This window comes from Arachis hypogaea, chromosome 13, assembly GCF_003086295.3.
Source record: "Arachis hypogaea cultivar Tifrunner chromosome 13, arahy.Tifrunner.gnm2.J5K5, whole genome shotgun sequence".
Classification (NCBI taxonomy): domain Eukaryota; kingdom Viridiplantae; phylum Streptophyta; class Magnoliopsida; order Fabales; family Fabaceae; genus Arachis; species Arachis hypogaea.
In genome coordinates this window covers 139,746,977-139,768,601 of record NC_092048.1, presented here as the reverse complement: position 1 = coordinate 139,768,601, position 21,625 = coordinate 139,746,977, and the positions used below count along the sequence as shown (strand labels likewise).

General features: G+C 38.4%; 4 protein-coding genes across 18 annotated transcripts; 3 read left to right on the top strand and 1 right to left on the bottom strand.

Annotated features, from left to right (window-relative positions):
* Positions 1-5,032: 5,032 nt before the first annotated feature.
* Positions 5,033-10,328, top strand: LOC112792167 (uncharacterized). 15 transcript variants are annotated; one of them, XR_011870073.1, is made up of 7 exons: positions 5,037-5,342; positions 5,429-5,516; positions 5,973-6,194; positions 6,286-8,411; positions 9,097-9,152; positions 9,367-9,524; positions 9,641-10,328. XR_011870073.1 is itself a non-coding variant. In XM_025835295.2 (4 exons), exon 4 carries the CDS (start codon positions 6,505-6,507, stop codon positions 8,080-8,082), a length of 1,578 nt encoding a protein of 525 aa, XP_025691080.1. In that variant the 5' UTR covers positions 5,037-5,342; positions 5,429-5,516; positions 5,973-6,194; positions 6,286-6,504; the 3' UTR covers positions 8,083-10,328. The 15 variants fall into 15 exon arrangements, 4 of the variants coding, with proteins under 4 accessions (XP_025691080.1, XP_025691081.1, XP_029153119.1 ...); XR_011870072.1 differs by having other exon boundaries at positions 9,268-9,524; XR_003197359.2 differs by having other exon boundaries at positions 5,034-5,342; positions 9,367-10,328.
* Positions 10,329-11,014: 686 nt separating this feature from the next.
* LOC112792166 (uncharacterized) lies at positions 11,015-12,445 on the top strand. The gene has a single exon (XM_025835294.3). The coding sequence runs from the start codon at positions 11,103-11,105 to the stop codon at positions 12,219-12,221; it is 1,119 nt and encodes a 372-aa protein (XP_025691079.1). The 5' UTR covers positions 11,015-11,102; the 3' UTR covers positions 12,222-12,445.
* A 461-nt stretch (positions 12,446-12,906) lies between these two features.
* On the top strand, positions 12,907-17,620 carry LOC112792165 (uncharacterized protein At3g49055). The gene is made up of 5 exons (XM_025835293.3): positions 12,907-14,899; positions 15,015-15,091; positions 15,267-15,378; positions 15,571-15,687; positions 16,618-17,620. Exons 1-5 carry the CDS (start codon positions 13,496-13,498, stop codon positions 16,969-16,971), a joined length of 2,064 nt encoding a protein of 687 aa, XP_025691078.1. The 5' UTR covers positions 12,907-13,495; the 3' UTR covers positions 16,972-17,620.
* LOC112783536 (uncharacterized) lies at positions 17,057-20,376 on the bottom strand. Its single transcript, XM_025826523.1, has 2 exons — positions 18,069-20,376; positions 17,057-17,151 (listed from the first exon to the last, which is right to left on the bottom strand). Exons 1-2 carry the CDS (start codon positions 20,374-20,376, stop codon positions 17,057-17,059), a joined length of 2,403 nt encoding a protein of 800 aa, XP_025682308.1.
* Between the last annotated feature and the right edge of the window lie 1,249 nt (positions 20,377-21,625).

Sequence of the window (21,625 nt, the reverse complement as noted above, 5' to 3'; positions counted from 1 at the left end):
ACGGCGTAGAAGCCATGATTCCTATAGAAATCAGTGAGCAAAGCCCAAGGGTAATTCTTCATGATGAGGTCGGAAATGTACAGGGGCACAAAGAGGAGCTCGACTTGCTCCCCGAAGTCCGAGAGAACGCCCAGATAAGAGAAGCGGCATTAAAGCAAAGGATGACTACCAGATACAACAAGAAAGTCATTCGAAGAACATTTGCCGTAGATGACTTGGTCCTAATCAGAAACAACATTGGAGTCAACAAGTCAGGAGATGGAAAGCTCGCCGCAAATTGGAAAGGGCCATACAAAATCAAGGAAGTGTTAGGGAAATGTTATTATAAAGTAACCGACCTAGATAGCACTGAGTTTCCAAGGTCGTGGCATGCATGTAATATGAAAAGGTACTACAGCTAGAAGCGAACTCTACTCCCTGATGTACTCTTTTCCCAGCTTCATGATTTTTTCCCAAAAAAGGGTTTTTTCTGGAGAGGGGTTTTTAACGAGGCATCATAGTAGAGGCTAAGGGAAAATACACTGTCAAGACCCTTAGTAGCAAAAAGGTACCTTCCCGATTAATAAAGATCTTTCTTATCACTATATTTCTCTTAAAATATCCTCCTTTATTTCTTATAAGTCTTTCTACGAAACGCGCCGACTTAAGCTCGACAAAGCGTGAAAATCCCATGAATCGATCTAACATGGTCGTCAGGATAAAACGACGAGGTACAAGTCGGTGTAAAGAGGTTATACAAGTTGATCGTATTAAACTCGGAAACTATCCGACTCTTAAGTCGAAAGGAAATCCGAGTAAAACAAACTCGAAAGAGCTCCGAGTAAAAGAAAACCGAGCTCCGAGTAGATGAAAAACGCATCACAAAAATAACCTAAGTCATAAAAGCTCACTAAAGCAAAGTTGAGTATAAAGGATAACAAAAGAGATATGAAAACCTGAAAAGTTTAAAGTTTGCATACAAGTCTTTGCACGAAAAAGGCTCGAGAAAACAATGCAAGCTAACAAAAGGGTTTTCCGAAAAAGATCAAACATATTCAAAACGGAAAAGCATGTACACGCGCAAAGTAACTTAAACCCTTATCCAAAAAGGGGCACCTACTTTGATTAGAAAACCCTTATCCAAAAAAGGGCATTTATTTTGTTTAAAACCCTTATCCAAAAAAGGGCACCAAACAGAATATTTTGTTTACGGCCTTAAAAGGCCAGAAGGAAATTGTTCACAACCGCCAACAAATAAATAAGTTCAAAAAAGGGGGGACCCACAGGCCGGGCCCCCATATAGCCATAAAAATAAAAAGTCATTTTTTGGACGGAGTAGAGGAATCACCACCACCAGGAGGAACACCACCAGGACCGGGAGGAGGAGCCGAAGAGGAAGTCGGGGAAAGGATTGAAGAACCCGGAGCATCTTTGGGACGAGGAGGAGACTCTATAATCCTCTGCCCCCGAGTCTTTAGGTCTGACTCGGAAATGACCTCGGGGACAGGAGGGTCAACAATAGCGCCGTCGATAACTACCTTGTCAGGATGTAAAGGAGAAAGGTCCAAGTCGGGAGCAATAACTCTGACTTGTTCCAAGAAAATTCTCCAAGACTCCTCGGCGCCCTCGGCGATAGAATCCTCCAACTCGGCGTATGCGTTCCGGGAATTCAGCAAGTCCTTCCTCACAGCAACAATATCTTGAAACAAACTGTGGTAGCTCTCTTACGCTGTTTTCCTCAAATTTGCCTCCAAGGTGCATTGAGCCCGCAGCTTACCCTCCTCCTCCTTAAGGTGATCCCTCTCCTTCCTCAGTCTATCTCTCTCCTCCTTCAACTCTTTTTCATGTTTTTCATAAATAAGAAGTCTCCCCTCCAGCTCCTCAACCTTCGAGGATGCCCCCAAAGAGCTGAGGGGAGCCTTCTCAAAAATGTCCAAGAGTTTGCTACAAACACCCGCTGTCCTAAAACTCTCCTCAGCCATGGCGGTAAGGTGGTTTCGAACAGAAACATCATCCATACTTATAAAAGGATAGATGTTCTTTCGAACGAATGTCAAAGCATCCGCCTTAACCCCGCCATCAAAAGAAGAAGAGCCAGACTCTGAAGTCTTGCGCTTCTTCTTCTCGGGCTCAGAGAGAGTTTGGGCAAAAGGGGGTGGTCGGGGCAAACTCGAGGAAGAAATGACAAGAGGTTGAGAGGGAGTAACCACATTCTTAGGAGGAGGAGGAGGTGGCGGAGAGATGACCGTCTTGGCCCTAGCCCGGGACTTCGCCTTAGCCTCCTGGACCCTTTGGTAGGCCTCCTGAGCGTTCTTTTTTGCCATATCTATAAAAGAAACAACCAAGTTACAAGTCGGTAGAATACAAGTCGGCATAAACAACTCGGAAATAAAAAATGCATGCGCTACCTATGCAAGATTGAACGAAAGTCGACGTCCCCTGAAGGATTTTCCTCGTATCTAAGTATAGGGCCCTCCCCCATGCTTCTCGGAAAAACCCCACAATGGCCGCCTCCACCTCGTCTAGGTCATCTAGACCAATCTTTTCGCAAGGGGAGGCCGGCAACCAGTAAAGGGGAAAGCGGGGGAGGAATGCTCGTCCAGAAAAAAGGGGTGGTGACCCCCTACAGCTTGAACCTTGAAAAAGAAGTTTTTGAAGTCGTGGAAAGATTCGTCGAAAAGGGTGAAAATCCTCCGACCTTGAATAGCTCTGAAGGATACCCATTGTTGTTTGTTGTTTAGCCCACTGAAGGGCTTAGTCATATGAAAGAGAAAGAAAAAAATCCTTAAAGAGGTCGGGAAGTCCAGAGCATGGCTTATAAACTGATAGATCTTCAAAAAACCCCAAGAATTGGGGTGGAGTTGAGTAGGGGCAACCTTACAGTGGTGCAAAACGGACATTTCGAAATCAGAGAAAGGAAGAAAAACACCCAAACGGGTGATCATACATTCATACATGAAGAAAAAATGAGGGGCCGCCTCATTAGCTCTCCCAAAACAGACCCGGTCTTCAGGACCCGGGATTATCAGTTCGTATTTGGGCTCATCCTCGTCCGAAGTACAGAGCCTATGATGAGTACGAAGGTGGGTGATAAACTCAGCGTCAACCAACGGTTCCTCCCCAAGGACCGTATCGTCAACCCACTGAGAAAGAATGTCTACAGAAGCCATTTTTTATATAAAGAAGAAAGTGGCAGAAAACCTACAAAAAGGAAAAAGAAAAAGAAAATCAAAAAATACGGCCACTAAAGAAGAGAGATTCGAAACCAGAATCTACAGGTCAACCTATCTACTCGCAAAACAAAACATGCAAACATAAAGCATGACATGGAAAAAGCAAAACTAACCTTTATCCGAAAATAGAGGTTGGAGAAGAACAGAAGTCTTCGAATACAAAGATGCAGTATGAACAAGATAAGGAGAAAGTTTGAAAGATTGCAGAAACGGAAAATGGAAAGAGAGGGAAAATATTTATAAGAAGGGCTAAGGGGCATAATGGTAAAAAGCGAGGCAGTCATTAATGAGACTGCACCGTTACCAAAGCCCTCAATCCCTAAATGATCCCTCAACGGACACGACGCTTGAATTGACGTAACTGTCAGAAACTAAAGGTCGCGAAAATCACGTCGGTTTCCAAGATCCGTACTCTTTCAAACAAGTCGACTGCGAGCCCGAGTTGAATACTTGAACCCAAACTTTAAAGAAAATTTGGGCTCAAGTAGGGGCACTGTTCATACCCTGGCCCAATATAAAGGCCCAGGTCCAACTAAAAGGCCTAATCTAAAGGATTAGAGCCTAGCTAAGTACCGGCCTTCACATAAGAAGTCGGTATCAACCACGACTTGGTCAGAAGAGGTCGGATGCGAGATTAGCTGGCAGATAAACACTCATTCAAATGAGTAACCGCCCCTAAAATCTCTCTAACCGTCTCATAAAGCCATATCTTAACCTCCCCAAGATAATAGGGACGGTTACCACCCTAAAGATATGGCACTACACCAACGGTGGTTATTGGCTCGCCTCTATAAATACCCTGACACCCCTTCAGGTATCTCGAAGTTCCAATACATTCTAAACCTGCTTAACCCCATGCTGACTTAGGCATCGGAGTGTCCTTGCAGGTACCACCCCCCATCTCTTGGAACACACAACTCGGAGGCAGCTCCCAGACGTAAACCAAGTCGGAGACCACACTCCTCCAGCGCTTGGGCCTCAGACAAGTCCAACCACCGTCCGGTTCTAGGTAAGCCCCGGAACAATTATTATATTATATAATTTTTTATCAACATATTTGTAAAAGTAAAATTTATTTAAAAAGTTATATATAATACATGAAAATATTAACTTTTTTATTTATGTATGTATTTAAAATTATATTATTTATTATATTTTTTTAAAAAAATTGAAAAAAATAAAAAGTTAATATTTTTATGTATTATATATAATATTTTAAATAAATTATATTTTTAAAATATTTTTATAAAAAATTATATTATATAATAATATATTTAATAAACGTAATTAGTTAATAAATTTTAAATATAATAATTTAATTATTTGTCAAGTAATATAAAATAATATTTTAATTATTTTATATTTTTATGTTAGTTATAGTTTAAAATATTATTTTAATATAATTTTTTAATATTATAAAAAAATTTTGCATAATAATTAATTTTAATTAATAAAAAATACTCATATATTTTATATTTAATTATTTAAGAATAAAATATTCTGTTATCGTTTAAAGTATTGTGTATTAAAGTATTGTCATTTAAAGTATTTATTTATGTATTAGAATATTCTATATTTATTAGAGTTCATGAATGCTCTTTTTTTATATTAACTTTCAATTTTCATCTAATAAAATCTAAGGACCTATATAAATATAGCTCATTCAATAAACACATAATTCTTAAACTCGTTTTAGACATACTCTATAAAAAATATATATAATATATATTAATTAAAATCAACCGTTAAAATATAAAATACTGTTATTTTCAGGACATTTGAAATTCTTCCTAATAAATATACTGATAACTGTAACCTAAAGTTGTTTGATATGTTTCTAATTTTTTCATTAAAAAAGTGTTCCTAAAAATTATTCAATTACTTCACCTCTCATCACCTCTCATCCTAGCAGACCTTCCCTCCCATCACCTCTCATCCTCGCCGGCTCCTGCCCGCTGCTCACCATTCTCGCCGGCTACAGATAGTTTCTCGCCTTCTCCTCTCCTTGTTGCTGACCTGTCACCATCTGCTCCCCGTCGCCGCAGCACCTTCTTCTTCTCCTCTTCCCAGTGCCACTGTCATCGTCTTCTCCTTCACTTGGCACCGCGCCTTAGTCGTCTTTTCCAACATGTAAATCCCTCTCTTCTTTGATTTTGATTCGGTTTTAAGCTTGATTTCAAATCACATTTGCTTAATAAGAGCTTCTGTTTGGTCAGCAATCGTTTGAAATTAGCGATGATAAGGCAGGACTATATTGGGTAGAGTATCAACCTTATATCAGAAGTTTACATTAGTTAGAACCAGGTATTGAAGTATTCTTTCACTAGTACCTTAATTTTTTGGTCTTGATGATGATTGATAATAAAATTTAATATTAGCTTTGTTATTTACATTATGTTATTGTTTAAAAGAAAAACAGTGGCTAGATGCATTACCTTAATGTCATCAAAATCATTTTAATTTTGTTTATTGTAACTATGAAGGTTTCATGTATTACATATATGATTAGACTAGATAGGCGCTGCTTAGCTCTTGTGTATGCACATATTATTATTATGTTGAGAAATGAGAAGTTTGAATTGAGATGCTAAAATAGAAGAATGAAGGCAAGAGATGGATCCAAAAGAAACTAGAACCTTGGTCCATATAATTTATTTATTTATTTATTCTTGGGTTCTTTAGTTAAAGGCTGGCTTATATATGTGATTGAACTTGATAGTTCTGCTTAGGTCTGCATATAACTATAGCTCCTGCATATAGAGAGATAGGTTAAAAGAGAAGAATGAAGGAAAGAGAGGGAGCAAAAAGAGACAAGAACCTTGTCCTCCTTGAATGAAGCCACAACCTTGCCCGTTTCCCTCTTTTGCATGAAGCCAGAATTTTGCCATCTTCCTTTCCTGTAAAAAAAACCTAGCACATATGAAATGAGAAAATTTGGAAGAGAATAATGAGAGTTCCAACTCTCGACTCTACTTATACAAGGTAAGTTTCTGTGAATTTTAATATTGACTAATATTTTAATATTTCAAACTTCTCGTGACTGTAATTCAGCTAATTTATTATTAATGTGCAGGTTCACTTTTTCAAATGTGCAGCAGAGAAAAAAGTGTCAAAGCGGAACGTAAACACTGACTACCTGCATGTTGATATCCCATTGCAAATCACTGCACAACATTGCACATCTCATATCCCATTGTTTTCTTGCTCCAATATTTCTGCCCATTTGTCTCAGCTTGACACCTCACCTTCATCTCCTCCTCGCTACATAATTTTATATTTAGTAGATTTGGCTATGCATTTGGGTCTGTTACCATCTGATATGTATCAAAGTGTTGGGGCAAGGCGCCTCCTATACCGCTCTCAGATAACACATTACGTGAAAGCAGGTCTCATTGACAATGCCATCAAGGTGTTCGACGAAATGACCCAATCAAACTGCCGCCTCTTCAGCCTTGACTACAACCGCTTCATCGGTGTCCTCCTCCGCCAGTCCCGCTTCGACCTTGCTGAGCACTACTACTTCCACCACGTCATCCCCCAGGGCTTCTCCCTCTCCCCATTCACCTATTCCCGCTTCATTTCTGCCCTCTGCAGTGTCAGGAATTTCACCCTCATCAACAAGCTCCTCCGTGACATGGAGGCACTCGGTTGCATCCCTGACATATGGGCCTTCAATATCTACTTGGACCTCTTGTGTCGTGATCATCGGTTGGACGATGCTCTGGAACTTTTCCATTGCTTGTCCCGCAAGGGAAGAGAGCCTGATTTTGTTAGTTACACTATCCTCATTGATGCACTGTGCAAGTCTCGCCGGTTCAATGAGGCTGCGGGGTTTTGGCGAGGTTTGATTGATAAGGGGCTGAAACCTGATGCTAAGGCTTGTGGTGCTCTTGTGATTGGTTTGTGTTCTGGTGGTCATGTTGATTTGGCTTATGAGCTTGTTGTTGAGGTGATCAAGGGTGGTGTTGAGGTTAATAGTTTGGTTTATAATGCTTTGATTGGTGGGTATTGTAGGGCGGGGAAGATTGATAAGGCGCTTGCAATTAAGGCGTTTATGAGCAAGAATGGGTGTCTACCGGACTTGGTGACTTATAATACCTTGTTGAATTATTGTTGTAATGAGCTTATGTTGGATGAGGCAGTTAGGTTAGTACAGTCAATGGAGACGAGTGGTGTGGAGCCAGATTTGTATAGTTATAATGAGCTGCTAAAGGTTTTTTGTAAGGCTAACCAAATGGAAAGAGCTTATTGGATTATGGTAAATAGGATGCAGGTTAAAGGGTTGTGTGATGTTGTTTCTTACAATACCATTATCGATGCGTTTTGTAAGGCACACCAGACTGGGAGGGCTTATAACTTGTTTAAGGAAATGTATAGGAAGGGGATTCAACCCGATGTAGTGACTTTCACAATCATTATAAAAGCATTTCTGAGAGAAGGTAGTTCTACTGTGGCCAAGAAGCATCTTGATCAAATGACCAAGATGGATATTGCTCCTGATCAAGTATTCTATACGACAATAGTGGATCACATGTGCAAGACTGGAAAAATTGATACGGCTCATAGCATTTTCCGTGACATGGTGGAGAATGGTATAACTCCAGATGTTGTCTCTTACAATGCCCTCATAAATGGGTTTTGCAAGGCTTCTCGAGTTACAGATGCTGTGCATCTCTATGATGAAATGCAAGCGAAAGAATTCCATCCTGATGCGGTAACTTTCAAGTTGATAGTTGGAGGGCTTATAAGGGAAAACAAGCTTTCAGATGCCTGTAAGGTTTGGGACCAGATGATGGAAAAGGGCTTTACACTCGACAGTCATGTTTCTCAGACCCTGATCAATGCCCTTCAATTGAGTAATGCCACATAAACATGACATTGGTTAACGCCATCATCACATGTTCCTTTCTAATGGAAAACTGGCCTAATCGTTTGCTCGGAAAATTGTATGTGAAAGCTTGGCAACATGTTGAAGTGGTACCCTTTCTGCATGTTATGGCACCTGCAAATCTGTTTATCCCTTTTCTATGTTGCTCACGGTGCAATCCCATACCATGACTGTTTACTTGCTGCTCATGCTTTTGGACACTGAAACATACTACTGATTCACTGGCCAGTCTATATTAAAGGATCCAAGGCCACCCACCAAGCGTGGTTCAGTAATGGTTTTCTGCCACAAATGGAGATGCTGGTGTGCAGGTTTTGCTTCATACTGCCAACTGACTATTTACATGATGGATTGTTTGTCAATACTCAATATGATATAGGGCAAGTAGTTAGTTTCCCTTTGGCCATTGTTATACATGGGGAGCTATGCACCTGTTCCTTGGTTTCATCTATCACAAACTGGTGTCAGTACCAATTGATTGAAATCACTCTAGCTACATACTTACGTCTCCCAGTTTGCAGAGCATAAGTTTGATTGGAGAAACACATTCATTGGTGATGTTGTTACCTACACTGAGTTCCTTGCTACCTTTCTTCCTGTTATCCATGCAAATTGTTGAGCAATAAATCCAAAGTTTTATACCCCAAGTGTCCTGGGACTTATAGTACCAAATTGATAGTTTATTATTTGTGCATATTTCTAGACTCACATAACTCACCAGAAGAATATGGAAAACATACAATCCGGTCCACTAAGTAGCCTTGTTAGGTTTTGTATTCAAGTTTATTAGATATTTAGATTATGGAAAACTGTGAATGTTGCCCCAATTTATGTGTTACTTTATTACTTGATTACTTCTCATATTCATAGTTTTGAATTAGCATATAAGAACCTTTTTCTTTTTTTTTTCCCAGATTATAATGTTAAATTGAAACTTGGATGACCTATACTAATATTAGTTTGGGCAATCTTTGATGTTTTTGTCTCTATCTGCAGCATGGAACTTCAGGCTTCTTAAAAGAAACGTCACCCAAATGGTTTCACTTGTCCAAGTATGTTTTTGTTTAATTGCAGCATATTATTTTTCTTCGAAAAGTTACTAATGATCCTCGACACTCTCTTTGTATTTTTCATTTTTTGGTCCCTGCTGCAACTCCTATATGAAAGTATGAAACAAAATACGACAATATGAAAGTACAAAACAAAATAAGACAATAAAGGAAAAATTTGTTTGCGAGTGATTTGACAAGAGCATACTTTCTGAAGGGCTTCCGAAGCAATGAAGAATGATCAGTAACCACCAAATCTTTGTTTCATTTGGTAAATGTCACTTTTCGATGAACTATTTTATTTACCCATGTATTCAAGAGAATCTTATTTTGGGGGAAAAGGACTCCTTTCTTGAAGCAGTTGCATTCAGTTAGGTAAGCATCAAGGTGCAAATAAATGGTTATTCGTCAAAGCTAAGTTTGAAAATGGTGGTTTCTTATGGTGTCTCCTTTTCCTCTTTGCGGGTATGAAACAAAAATGCGTGAAGCAGAACAAATTTACAGATGTAGATCCTCGGCTGCAAACTGTCATTTGTATGTGATTTCTTCTGTGACAACTCAGTACAAGATTGGAGAACTGAGAATTGTTGATATTATTCACCAAATCTTGTTGCATGAATGCTTAGTAGTTATCAATGTCCAGCTAGTGAGTCTGGATGAACTTCCAAGTTTCTGGGTTTGGTTCCTCACATTTCTTACAGCTATTTTGAGTGGTAGTTTGGGGGTTGGAGGGAATGGAGGAAGAATAGTTGAAGTAGAAGGCATCGTTGTTGACTACATAATTCTGGAAGTAATGTCTTCTGTTCAGAAATTTGAAGATAACTTATGCCTGCAACTGTTGAAGCATTTACCGCAATTTTCATGGAACCGGGAAATTAAAGTGGTAGCTGTTCGATTTAGTATTTTACGAAGGGAGGTACTCTAACACAGATTAAAAGAGTGAAGAGATACAGAGAAAAGGAAAAAATAACATGATTGTGTAATTTTCTTTTAATGTACTCCTAAAGGATCTATGTATCCTATGTATCGTATGAATATGTATGTGGGCACTTACCTTTTACGAATTCATATTTAATTCTTTATCATTTGAATGAAGGTGGTTGTTCCCATACATATTTCAATAATGTAGAGAGGTAGAGTGACATAGAGAAATCAATATCAGTCCTTTTTTAAAGAAGACATTCGGTATATTATGCACACTTTTATTATGTATGTGACTTTCCACCTTGAATGAATGCTTCCATTTGTGTTTTCATTAATGAATGCTCCCTCTTAAAAACTGCGCTGATTCCTCGGGTAGTCGGGTATATTGGGTGTTTTTAACTTAATAAGGTTGTAGAGTTTGTCATTCGTGTTTGTGGTCCATGTATTTTGGACCATAGTAGGGGGAAGGTATCTTTTGCAATTAGTGTAGTTGGCTTGTAAATTGTCATAGAAGAAACTCAAAGTGCTCGTGATTGTTTAAGCCTTGCCTCATTAGGACCTTTCGGCACTCATTTAATTTTAAATTAATATATCTCTGAACTGAAATTATGAGGCTCATTTGTGATCATTGCGGAATCTTTTATTCCAAAATTCCTTCCCACATGTAAACTTGCACAAGGTTTTTTCTTCGCCAGTGCTGATTTTCCATATAAATCTAAGCCATTCACGAGCCTGGCAAAAATTTTAGCATGCAACATAGACATACCACTTTATGTTAGAAAAACACAAATCGGCTTAATACTTAAAAGCGAGAAAAACACATTGTCCCACATACTTGGCTTATGTTTGATTCCTTACCTTTACATGAATCATCCTTGAAGTTCTGATGAAGTCATTCTCATTTCCTTTATAACTTTGATTTTTGTTTTGGGTTTAATCCTTCCTCCTTTACACTAGCTTAATAGCAATAACATAGTATTTGTCACTGTGTTTGTCTTCATTTCCCCACTTCATTTTCCGTTAACAACCATGTCTCGCCGAGAAACCAATCCTCATTTTTCTAGACCACCACCGCGAGGACATCCCGAAGATCATCGGCAGTCACCTATTCTATTCGTACCAGCCTCAGAACACCATGGCCAATATCCACCACCGGCACATGGAGTAGCACCTATGCAACAAGAAGATCCCCCTTACCACCCTCATTTTCCATTGCAACCGCGACCACAAGAACATCCCTATCCATTGCGGCCCCAGACGCAAGGACCACCACCACCACCGCCTACCTCAAAAGCGCCGACCCGTGACAAGCGTAGCAAACCACAACAACAACCACCACCACCACCAGAATCTGGACGAAGGAAGCGGCAAGAAGGTTTAGCTTACCCACCAAGCAAGCAAAAGGTAAAAATTAGTGAGCCATCATCTTCCAAGCCTCCCGTTGTCACCCCTGTGCTACCCCCACTTAGCCTCTCTCCTGAGCCTCGGCAGCAACTTCGTGAACCTCACAGCCCCAAGCAAAAGCAGAGACATGATGGGCCGCGGCACCACCGCCCTCCATGGTTGCCTCCGCCGAAAAAGTCCAACCCTCTAACATGGTGTGGTGCTGTGTTATGCGTAATATTTTGGCTGATCATAATCATAGGAGGGTTGATAGTCCTAATAGTGTACCTTGTTTTTCGCCCCCAGAGCCCTCATTTCGACATATCTGGTGTCACCCTGAATGCTGCATACCTGGACTTTGGATATATGCTCAATGCTGATATCACCATTCTTGCAAACTTCACAAATCCAAACAAGAAGGTTCATGTAGACTTCAGCACAGTGAGCATCTATCTATATTACGGAAATACCCTCATTGCAACTCAATATGTGGAACCTTTCTCTGCTGCAAGGGCTCAGTCAAGGTTTGCATATATTCACATGGTGACTAGTCAAGTTAAGCTGCCACTGGGAGAGAGCCAGCGCATAGTGAAGCAAATGGAAAGCAATGGAGTTTTGTTGAGTGTGAGGGGTGTTTTCAGAGCAAGGTCTAAACTGGGAAGCATCTTAAGGTATTCATATAATCTCTATGGCCTCTGTAATCTCATGGTCACACGCCCGCCAGATGGGGTTTTGCTCAAAAAGAAATGCAGAACGAAACGCTGAAGCACCATATTCTTTTTTGTCCTTCTATATTGGGGGGTGTTTTTGGTTCTACTTAGTTTCACCATATTCTTCTTCAAATAGCAGCTTAATTGGGTTAACCTTTGTCGTCTTATTTATTTATTTCTTTTTTGCTAAGTGAAGAGCTACAAATTTGTATTCAACCATTCATATTCTTTTTCTTCTCCAGTCCACATATCAGGGATTACTTGTATCCTTGTTCAAAATTTCTTTGTGATGCAGGGCTTTTAAATTTTACATGAACGCCTTGCCCAATAGTAATAAATCTGAAATCCACAACACGACAGACTGAAACTCAACTCGATATTTGTAGCTAGCGCTTATATTTTTGTAACCATACAGAGAACAACCAAGTAAATAGATGCTGATCATGGTGTCATGTAGCTTCTGAATAATTAGAATATTTGAACAATTATTATTAACAATCAGAGTGGCGCAGCGGAAGCGTGGTGGGCCCATAACCCACAGGTCCCTGGATCGAAACCAGGCTCTGATATAACAGAGAAGCTTCCTAATCTTTTCGAATGGGTTAATTACAATGTATACTTAGGATTAATCACTTTTTTAAACCAAGAGAAGTGGGTAACTTAATATACTTTACTTAATGAAGACAGCCCCACTATTAAAAATTTAAAATAAAATTGCTCCCTCCACTGTTCGATTGTCTGTTGTCTGTATAACGAAGTTTCCTACCTACCATTCTTCCCTCTCCTCTCCAATTTTATCCCCTATGCTGTCGCCTACGGTGGTAACTCACGAAACTGCCCTTTCAAAGAGAGGCTTGCCGCTTGCGCAAAAATATTGCCTACGTGGCACCATCCTACCCCTCAATTCTGTCACACTCATTTGCATAGGACACCACCCAATCCTTTCTTTTCCCTTCCCCCGAGTTTTTTTTCTTATTCGAATTATAAAAGGAATGAAATAATCATATACCCTAAAAATAAAAAAGAAAACGAAAGAAAATCGAGTATCCCAAATCCCAATTCCTGGAACGGAGTGGTTGGTAGTGTGCGGTGCGGTGTTTCCTTCTTCTTCGTCATCTTCAGGTTCCCAATTACACGACACCATGATCATGTCCTTTCAATTCGCAACCAATAACAACAGCATCATCGTCTATTCATCAGCAACCTAAAATTCTAAGCCTAAAACACTACTCCATTAGATTTTAATTTCAGACTATAATTTCTCCAACGTTTTTGGTCTTCGCTTCAATTCCTAGGGTTTATCGTTATTCTTATATGTTATTAAATTAAATGGCTGCCGCCGGCAACGAGGATGCCGACGCGGTGCTCAGCGACGTCGAGGACGAAGCCGGCGATCCTGGTCCGATCGCAACAAAAGCTCCGTCGCCGGAAGACGTCTCCGTCGAGAAACTACGGGAGCTTCTAGGCGAGCTTGATCGGGAGCGCCAGGCGCGTCTCGCCGCTGAGAACTCCAGGTCCGAACTTCAGGTGTCGTTCAACCGCCTGAAAGCGCTGGCGCAGGAGGCAATCAAGAAGCGCGACGAGTTCGCCAGGCACCGTGATGACGCCGTTCGCGAGCGCGACGAGGCGCTGAGGAAGAACGACGCCGTTTCCTTAGAACTGGCAGAATCTAAGAAAGCAAAGGACGAGGTTGCAAAGCAGTTGGAAGAGGTTGCGAGGGATAGGGATTCACTAAGATCGGAGATTGGGAATTCAAGGCACATGCTTGAGACTGGTATGGAGAAGATTTCCGCCAAGGTCAGCAGCTTCAAGAATTTCGGGCCTAATGGGCTTCCACGGTCGCAGAAGTACACCGGCCTCGCAGCCGTGGCTTATGGTGTGATCAAGAGATCCAACGAGATCGTTGAAGAGCTCTTGAAACAGAACGATGCGACTTTGAAGTCTAGGAACGAGACTAGGGAACAGATGGAGCAGCGGAATTACGAGATTGCCATTGAGGTTTCTCAGCTTGAAGCAACAATTAGTGGACTCAGGGATGAGGTTGCAAAGCAAGGTTCCTCAATTGAGGGTTTGGAGAAGGACTTGGCTGATAGGGATAGCAAGTTGAGCGAGATGGAACATGAGATGAAGGAGAAGTTGAGGGAGGGACAAGGTGAAGCATCACGGTTGAAGGAGTTTCTTGTTGAGTGTGAGGATAAGTTGAGTAAATTGGAGGCGAGGATGGAGTCAATGCGGCCATTGTTGATTGATCAGTTGAGCTTTGTTTCAAAGATTCATAATCAAATTTGTAATGTTGTTAGGATATTAGATGATCAGAATAGCTCGGAGCTTTCTGAGTCGTTGTTTGTGCCGCAAGAAACTGATGTTGAGGAGAATATACGTGCCTCTTTGGCTGGCATGGAGTCTATATTTGAGTTGACTAGGATTGTTGTTCAAAAGGCAAAGGATTTGATTGAGGATAAGGATCGTGAAATTAAGAGATTGGATGAGACCGTAACTCGTTTAGTTAAGGAAAAGGATCAAATTGGCTCCTTACTAAGGAGTGCTTTGTCAAAGAGGATGAAATCCGATCCATCTTCGAGAAAGAATGAGCTGTTTAAGGCTGCAGAGAATGGATTGAGGGAGGCTGGGATAGATTTCAAATTCAGTAAGGTTCTTGGGGATGGAAACGATGCAGTTTCAAATGACAAGACAGAGTTAACTGAAAAAGAGGAGGACGAAATATACTCTCTGGTGAAGTGTTCATTTTGTTTCTTGATTCTTGGTGAAACAAATTGTTTTCATCTCAGTTTGCAGCTTTTAAGGTTCCTTGGAGTTAATGAGTTCTTTATGCCTACATTGTGCACAGGCTGGAGCATTGGAGCATGTTGTAAAGTCATCTCAGCTTGAAATCATTAATCTCCACCACACTGTCGACGAATTAAGGTACTTAACATTAATCAGAACCAAATCCGGTGTTATTTTCTAGGTTTCCTATTTGGAGGTTGATAAATGAAAATCTTAACCTTATTCCCATTGTTCACTGAAAAACTTGCTTATTTGGTTTCCTAGTTGCGCTGACTTAATCTTTAATTTTTTGTGTTTTCTTAACTGCATTAAGGGCAGAGTTGAGTTTACTTAAGCAGCACATAGAAGCTCAAGCTAAAGAGCTTGACCATAGAATGCTCCGGATAGAGGAACTTGAAGAGAAGGAGAGAGTAGCTAATGAAAATGTAAGTTTAGATATGTGACTGTAAGCTTAATTTTATCTAGTTTCCATGACAATGGTTGGTTTTATTCTGATATATATATATGGTGTAGAACGTAGACTTGTCTTGGCCCTACAGTGGATGATTAGGGTGGGATATTTGATTGTTGGTATTTGTTTTAAGCAAGTATCAAGTTGGTCAATTTGTGTGTTGTAGATTGAGGGGCTAATGATGGACATTGCTGCTGCCGAAGAAGAAATTAACAGATGGAAAGTGGCAGCAGAGCAAGAAGCTGCTGCAGGTAGAGGTGTTGAACAAGAATTTGTGGCACAGGTATGTTAGCAATATTTGTTTCCATGTTTGCTATATGTGGAGGGTTTCATAGAACATAGTTGAAAAATCACTTTTGAGAGCAGTTCTCGCTCTATCTCTTCCTTCAGTTGTGAAATGGTGAAGTGAGTATTTCAATATTCGCAGTTGATTAAAAATGAATTCTGATTGATAGTCATACCTTGTTTCCATGAATTCCATTACTGCAATCTAGAATCATATTTTGTGCATTCATTCAATATCATTACACTTATGCTGGACAAATTTATTACTGTAAATATAGCAGGTTGCTATTTTAAGTTGCGATACAAAACCTCCTACTATGATCAGTGTTTAATGAAATTATTTGTGTTTTGTTCTGCATTTGCAAACTTGCCCTGTTAAAGTTGATTTTTCATACAAGTTATTTGGAACTGAAGTGATCTTTTACCTTTGGTATAAAGACTGAGACATAAATGTTACACCAACTGTAAAAGCAAAAAACTATTGCTTTATAGTAAAAATCAATGATCAATAATGATGCTTTTCAAACTGGGTTTAAAACGAAGTAAAGATCAACCCAAATAAGTAAAAAGTCCAGCAAGTACGCTGCAAATCTTCTGATAGTACTGGTTCAGAGTTAACGTGGGAAAAGAACGAGTGCATGTCATCACCTATTTGTTCTCTGGAATCTGGGTTGACGTAGAGGAAGACAATTATAGGTACAGCCAGGGGTATTTGAGAGACCCTCTCCCAATTCCTGCTGTTAAATTCCCATCCAATCCTTTTCTACTTTTAACTGTTTCCTTTTGTTATTGTATGCTCATCAGAGCACCAATGCTTATTGCCCGGATCCTCTTCTTTGGCTTGTAGTATAGACCCATTTAGTAATTGGTTTACTATGTATTCCACTATTCGTATTCCTAGTCATAATTGTTGGTTTCAAATTTCTAGTTGTCAGCACTGAAGCAGGAACTTGAAGAAGCAAAGCAATCCATGTTAGAGTCAGAGAAGAAACTAAAATTCAAAGAAGAGACTGCAGCTGCTGCCATGGCTGCAAGAGATGCGGCTGAGAAATCTCTCAAGTTGGCAGACTTGAGGGCATCTAGACTAAGGGACAGAGTGGAGGAGCTTACTCATCAGCTCGAAGAGTTTGAGAACCGGGAAGATTCAAGGGGTCAAAACAGGCCTAGATATGTATGCTGGCCATGGCAGTGGCTTGGCATGGACTTTGTAGGAGTTCAGCATCGGCCTGAAACGCAACAGGAGGCTTCTAACGAAATGGAGCTCTCAGAACCCCTCTTATAGTTGGATCTTTTTTATGATCTTCATTTATTTTCTTTTCTTTCAATCTTTTTCTTTTTTTGGTGTATTTATGTTGATTTCTTCAAGTTTATGCCATAAATTCGTAGCTTATAGCAACAGGTTCCCACACACGCAATGCAGCAACGGTGGTGTTTAGTACCATCTTGGTTGTCCTGTACAATCCTTTCATTTGAGTAATTTGCACATACATTTTCATTACATTACACGAACCGAAGAGTCTAGATTTGCAGTCTTGTTTGCCCAATAAACACATTATACATTACCCCATTCTGTCCACTTTTGATGGAAGACAATGCCCTCATTTTGACTGGTACGGGATATGTCGTTTACCAACCTTCAAATGGAAGATATTGGGCAAAGTTAACGGTCAACAACACGGTCAAGCTTTTGTGTCTTGCACCGGGTACAAATGTCAATTGAGTTACCATTTAACACCAAGTATATAAGTACTAGTTATGCGATGGGATGGTTATAGGTAATTAGGTATATATTCGACTTTATTAGACTTGAGTTCGAGGTTGTTCGAGGTTTTGAATTCTTTGAGATTTTCTGATGTAATATATTTCACTCATGGTTCAATTGTGCGGCGACATATGTGAAAGATGTGGTATTTATTATCACAATTATGCCATTCACCTTTTATGATACCTATAATTTAGTATGTAACTTTTGTCTAACTTAATTTTTTAATTAATTTTAAATATTTAATAATTATTTATTTTTATATTTTTAAAATTAAATATTAATTTTTAATTTTTTTAATAAATTAGGCAAATATTTCTAGATACTATAACCAGGGGCGGAGCTAGGCTAACTGTTTAGGGGGGCGGTGTTATAATTTATATTACTATTTCTATTGATAAAATTAAAAAAAATATATATATATATATAATCTCAATCAAAATAAGACAATAATATATAAAAATTACTACTTACAGTTTTGTATCATGAAAAGGCTATTCGACGTTTTTTTCTATTTTCAAAATCATCTATAATTGAATTTGTGTCAAAAATAGCTGCTAATTCTTTTTCTATATAGATGACCAAATTGTCTGCAAGAAATTCATCAGCCATCTTACTTCGGAGTCTTGTCTTAACAATTTTCATTGCTGAAAAAGCTCTTTCTGTTGTTGCTGTAGACACTGGTAGAGTCAAAACAAGACGTATTAATCTATCAACCATGTGATAAGTTCTTGATTTTCCCGTTTCTTGCAACTTGTTGCACAATTCAGAAAGTGTACCAATGCCTTTCAAATGATTTGGTATATCATGCTGATAATGTTGCAACTGAGATTTCAAAATATTTAGCTCATTAGAAGGAAAGTCAAGGGGATAAAACTTCTCTGCTAACTTGCTGATTTCTTCAATATTGAATGATTTGAAATTGTCCTTAGGATCCAAAGCACAACTCAAAGTCAAAAGCTCTATTGTTTGCTCATTAAATCTACTATTCAACTCTTGTATTTGAGAGTCAATTGTTGCCAAGAATACATCTATTCGATAATGATGCTCAACTGTCACACTTGGTTGACGAGATCGATCTCTTCCAAAAACATATTGTGCACTCATATTAGGGACTTCAATTTCATGTTTTTCACAAAAATCTTTAACATTTACAAAAAAATTGCACCATCCACCATCTCTTAATTGTTGAAGAAGTAACTTTGATGTAGAAACAATATGCATTGCATTAAGAATATCTTGAGATTGTTGTTGCAGTGCTTGGCAAAGGACATTAGTGATTCCCATAATCTCTTTCATCAAGTGCAAAGTGAAAACAAATTCAAATGACAATAATATTTTACTAACACCATAAGCCTCACCTCTTTGTGCATAAGTTGTCCCGTCTTCAATGATATTATTGAGAACAATATTGGTAGCAGTAAACATTTTTACCAAACTGCAAATAGAATTAAAGTGAGAGCTCCATCGAGTATCCCCAGCTCTTTGTAAAGTGCTTATTTGATTCGCACCTTTGCCTGTTTCTAATTCATTTTGAGCAACCAAGTTTGCATTTTCAATTGCTTGAACTTCTTGTAATTGATCATGTCTTTTTGAAGAAGCACTAACAATAGTGACAATAGAGTTTAATTGAGTAAAAAATTCATGAATTTGAAGTACCTCTCTTGAAGCTGCCACCAATGCTAATTGTAACCTATGAGCAAAACAATGCACATAGTATGCTTGTGGAGAATCTTTAAGAAACAAAGCTTGCAAACCATTCCACTCACCCCGCATGTTGCTAGCACCATCATACCCTTGACCCCTAATATTTTCAACTTGGAGATTATAATGAGAAAGGACAGAAATCAATTCTTTCTTTAAAGTTGTTGCACAAGTATCAGTGACATGCACAAGATCAAAAAATCTCTCTTTAACAAAACCATCTAGAGTAACAAATCTCAAAACAATGGCCATTTGCTCCTTTTTAGATTCATCTCTAGCTTCATCAACAATAATACAAAATTTGGCATCTCCAATCTCTTCTCTAATTGAATTTCTCACCTTAGTAGCAAGAATATGTAGAATTTCTTTTTGGACATCATTTGAAGTATACTTAGCATTTTTTGGAGCATTTTCCAAAACATTCTGTTTCACTCTTTCATTGTAAGATCCCAAAAATTTTAACATTTCCAAAAAGTTACCTCTGTTGCTTGAACTTTGGCTTTCATCATGTCCTCTGTATGCACAACTTTGAAATGTCAACCATCTAATGCAATCTATAGATGCTCCTAGTCGAATTCGATTCTTTTCAATCTCTTCTGATGTTTGCTTATGAAGAAGTCTGTCAATATGTTGTGATTGTTTCATCAAATCATCACATGATTTCAGCGCCTTATGATGGAATGAGTTAGGACCTTTGTCAATGTGATTCAAAAGAGCACATTCTTTTCCACTATTTACTTTCTTCCAATTCCTGAAACCATTCTCAATCAAAGCATTTGAACCCGTATTGATTGAAGGTTCCTTAGCAAAAAGAAAGCACGGAAAACAATATATAGCATCATCTTCTATAGAATATTCTAACCAAGATGGGAACAATTTAAACCATGAAGCTTGAAAGCGACGATGACTTTTATCACCAGAAAATGGATAATTATCAAGAATTGGCTGATTTGGCCCAACTTTAATATAAGCCCGACGGATTTCATCTCTTTTATTTGGAGGAAACTTCCAAATCATTGGTCGCATTCCAGGATCTCTTTCCAAACGAAAAACATCCAGTTGATTTGGAAGAAGTCGTGGACGCTTTGAGCTATTCAATGAAGAACTTGAAGTAATGGAATTTGATGACCCCTCAAGTATTGGAGTAGTAATAGTAGAAGCATCTTCATTCTCTTGATCTTTTCTTTTAAAAAATGTACCAATAGTTTTGAACTTACTCATAATTCAAATGGCCAAATAAGTTCCTATAATTTAAAATATATTTAGCAAAAAGTATAAATTACAGTCTAAATCTTTATAAAATATAAAAATTATATTTCAATTTAAAATAAAATATTAAAATTCAGAACAATAATACTAACATCTTAGTATAAATAATATAAAATTGTAATTAAATAGTTAACTAATAAAAAAACTAAATATACAAACTAACATATAATAACATAAACTTAATTAACAAATAATAATAAATTAACTAATTAAGTAAATAACTAAATATATAAAAAAGAATAAAAATAGAACCTTTTTTGAGAAAGAGGAGTGAAAAATCACTTGTTAAACTACTCTTTTTTTTAATCTGCAAAAAACAAAAAAAAAGAGTTAAAAAGGTAAAATTGTAAAAGATAAGAAGATTAAAGAGATAAAGAAGAAGAAGAATAGAAAAAATTGTTACCTAAATTTTTTGAAAGCCAAGGTGGGAAGAGAGGGAGAGGAAGAGACCGGTTGTATGTTGAAAAATAGAAAAAGGGGATTGAGGAACTGATTAGTGATTATACGTTGGGAAATAAAAAGAGATAAGGATTGGAAAATAGAAAAGGGATAGAGAATGGGCAGATGGGCTATTGGGCTGGGTTTTGTAGAAATTAAAAGTGAGAGGGGGAAGGGGATTGGAAAAGATAAAACAAAAAGAGAGGGGAGCTGAGAAATAAAAAAAAGGGGATCAGACTTTTTTTTTTTTTTGAATAAAAGCTAAAATTTTGGGGGGCCATTGCCCCCCTTTGTTTATACCTACCTGCGCCCCTGACTATAACAATCACTTTTTTATTAATTGTCCTGGAGATCCAAATTCCAAGAGCTTAAGATGCCATACGGGTCAAATTGAATGTGAGCGAAAAGTGGGAAGAAGAAAGCGACAGTTAGGTTGTGTTAGGATTGTCTCTCAACTAGAAATATGGAGAATTGGAGATAAAGAAATAGACATGGATATTTTGTTTTTATTCTTAAACATTACAACATTATAAGAATTTGCCGTTTTTAAAATAAAAAATTAGTTATTTCTGTACTTGTTTTTACGTCTAAGGAGATTCTTAATCTTTATTATTTCTTCATTTTTTTCTCCTAAAGCAATATTCAAAAGCATTTGAAGAGGTAAAAACAATTCATGTGACTGAGTGGTTGTTTCTTAACCCAGTTACCCACGTAATTGTTTACCTAATCTTAGGGAATAAGAAACGACAAGTCGACAACATAA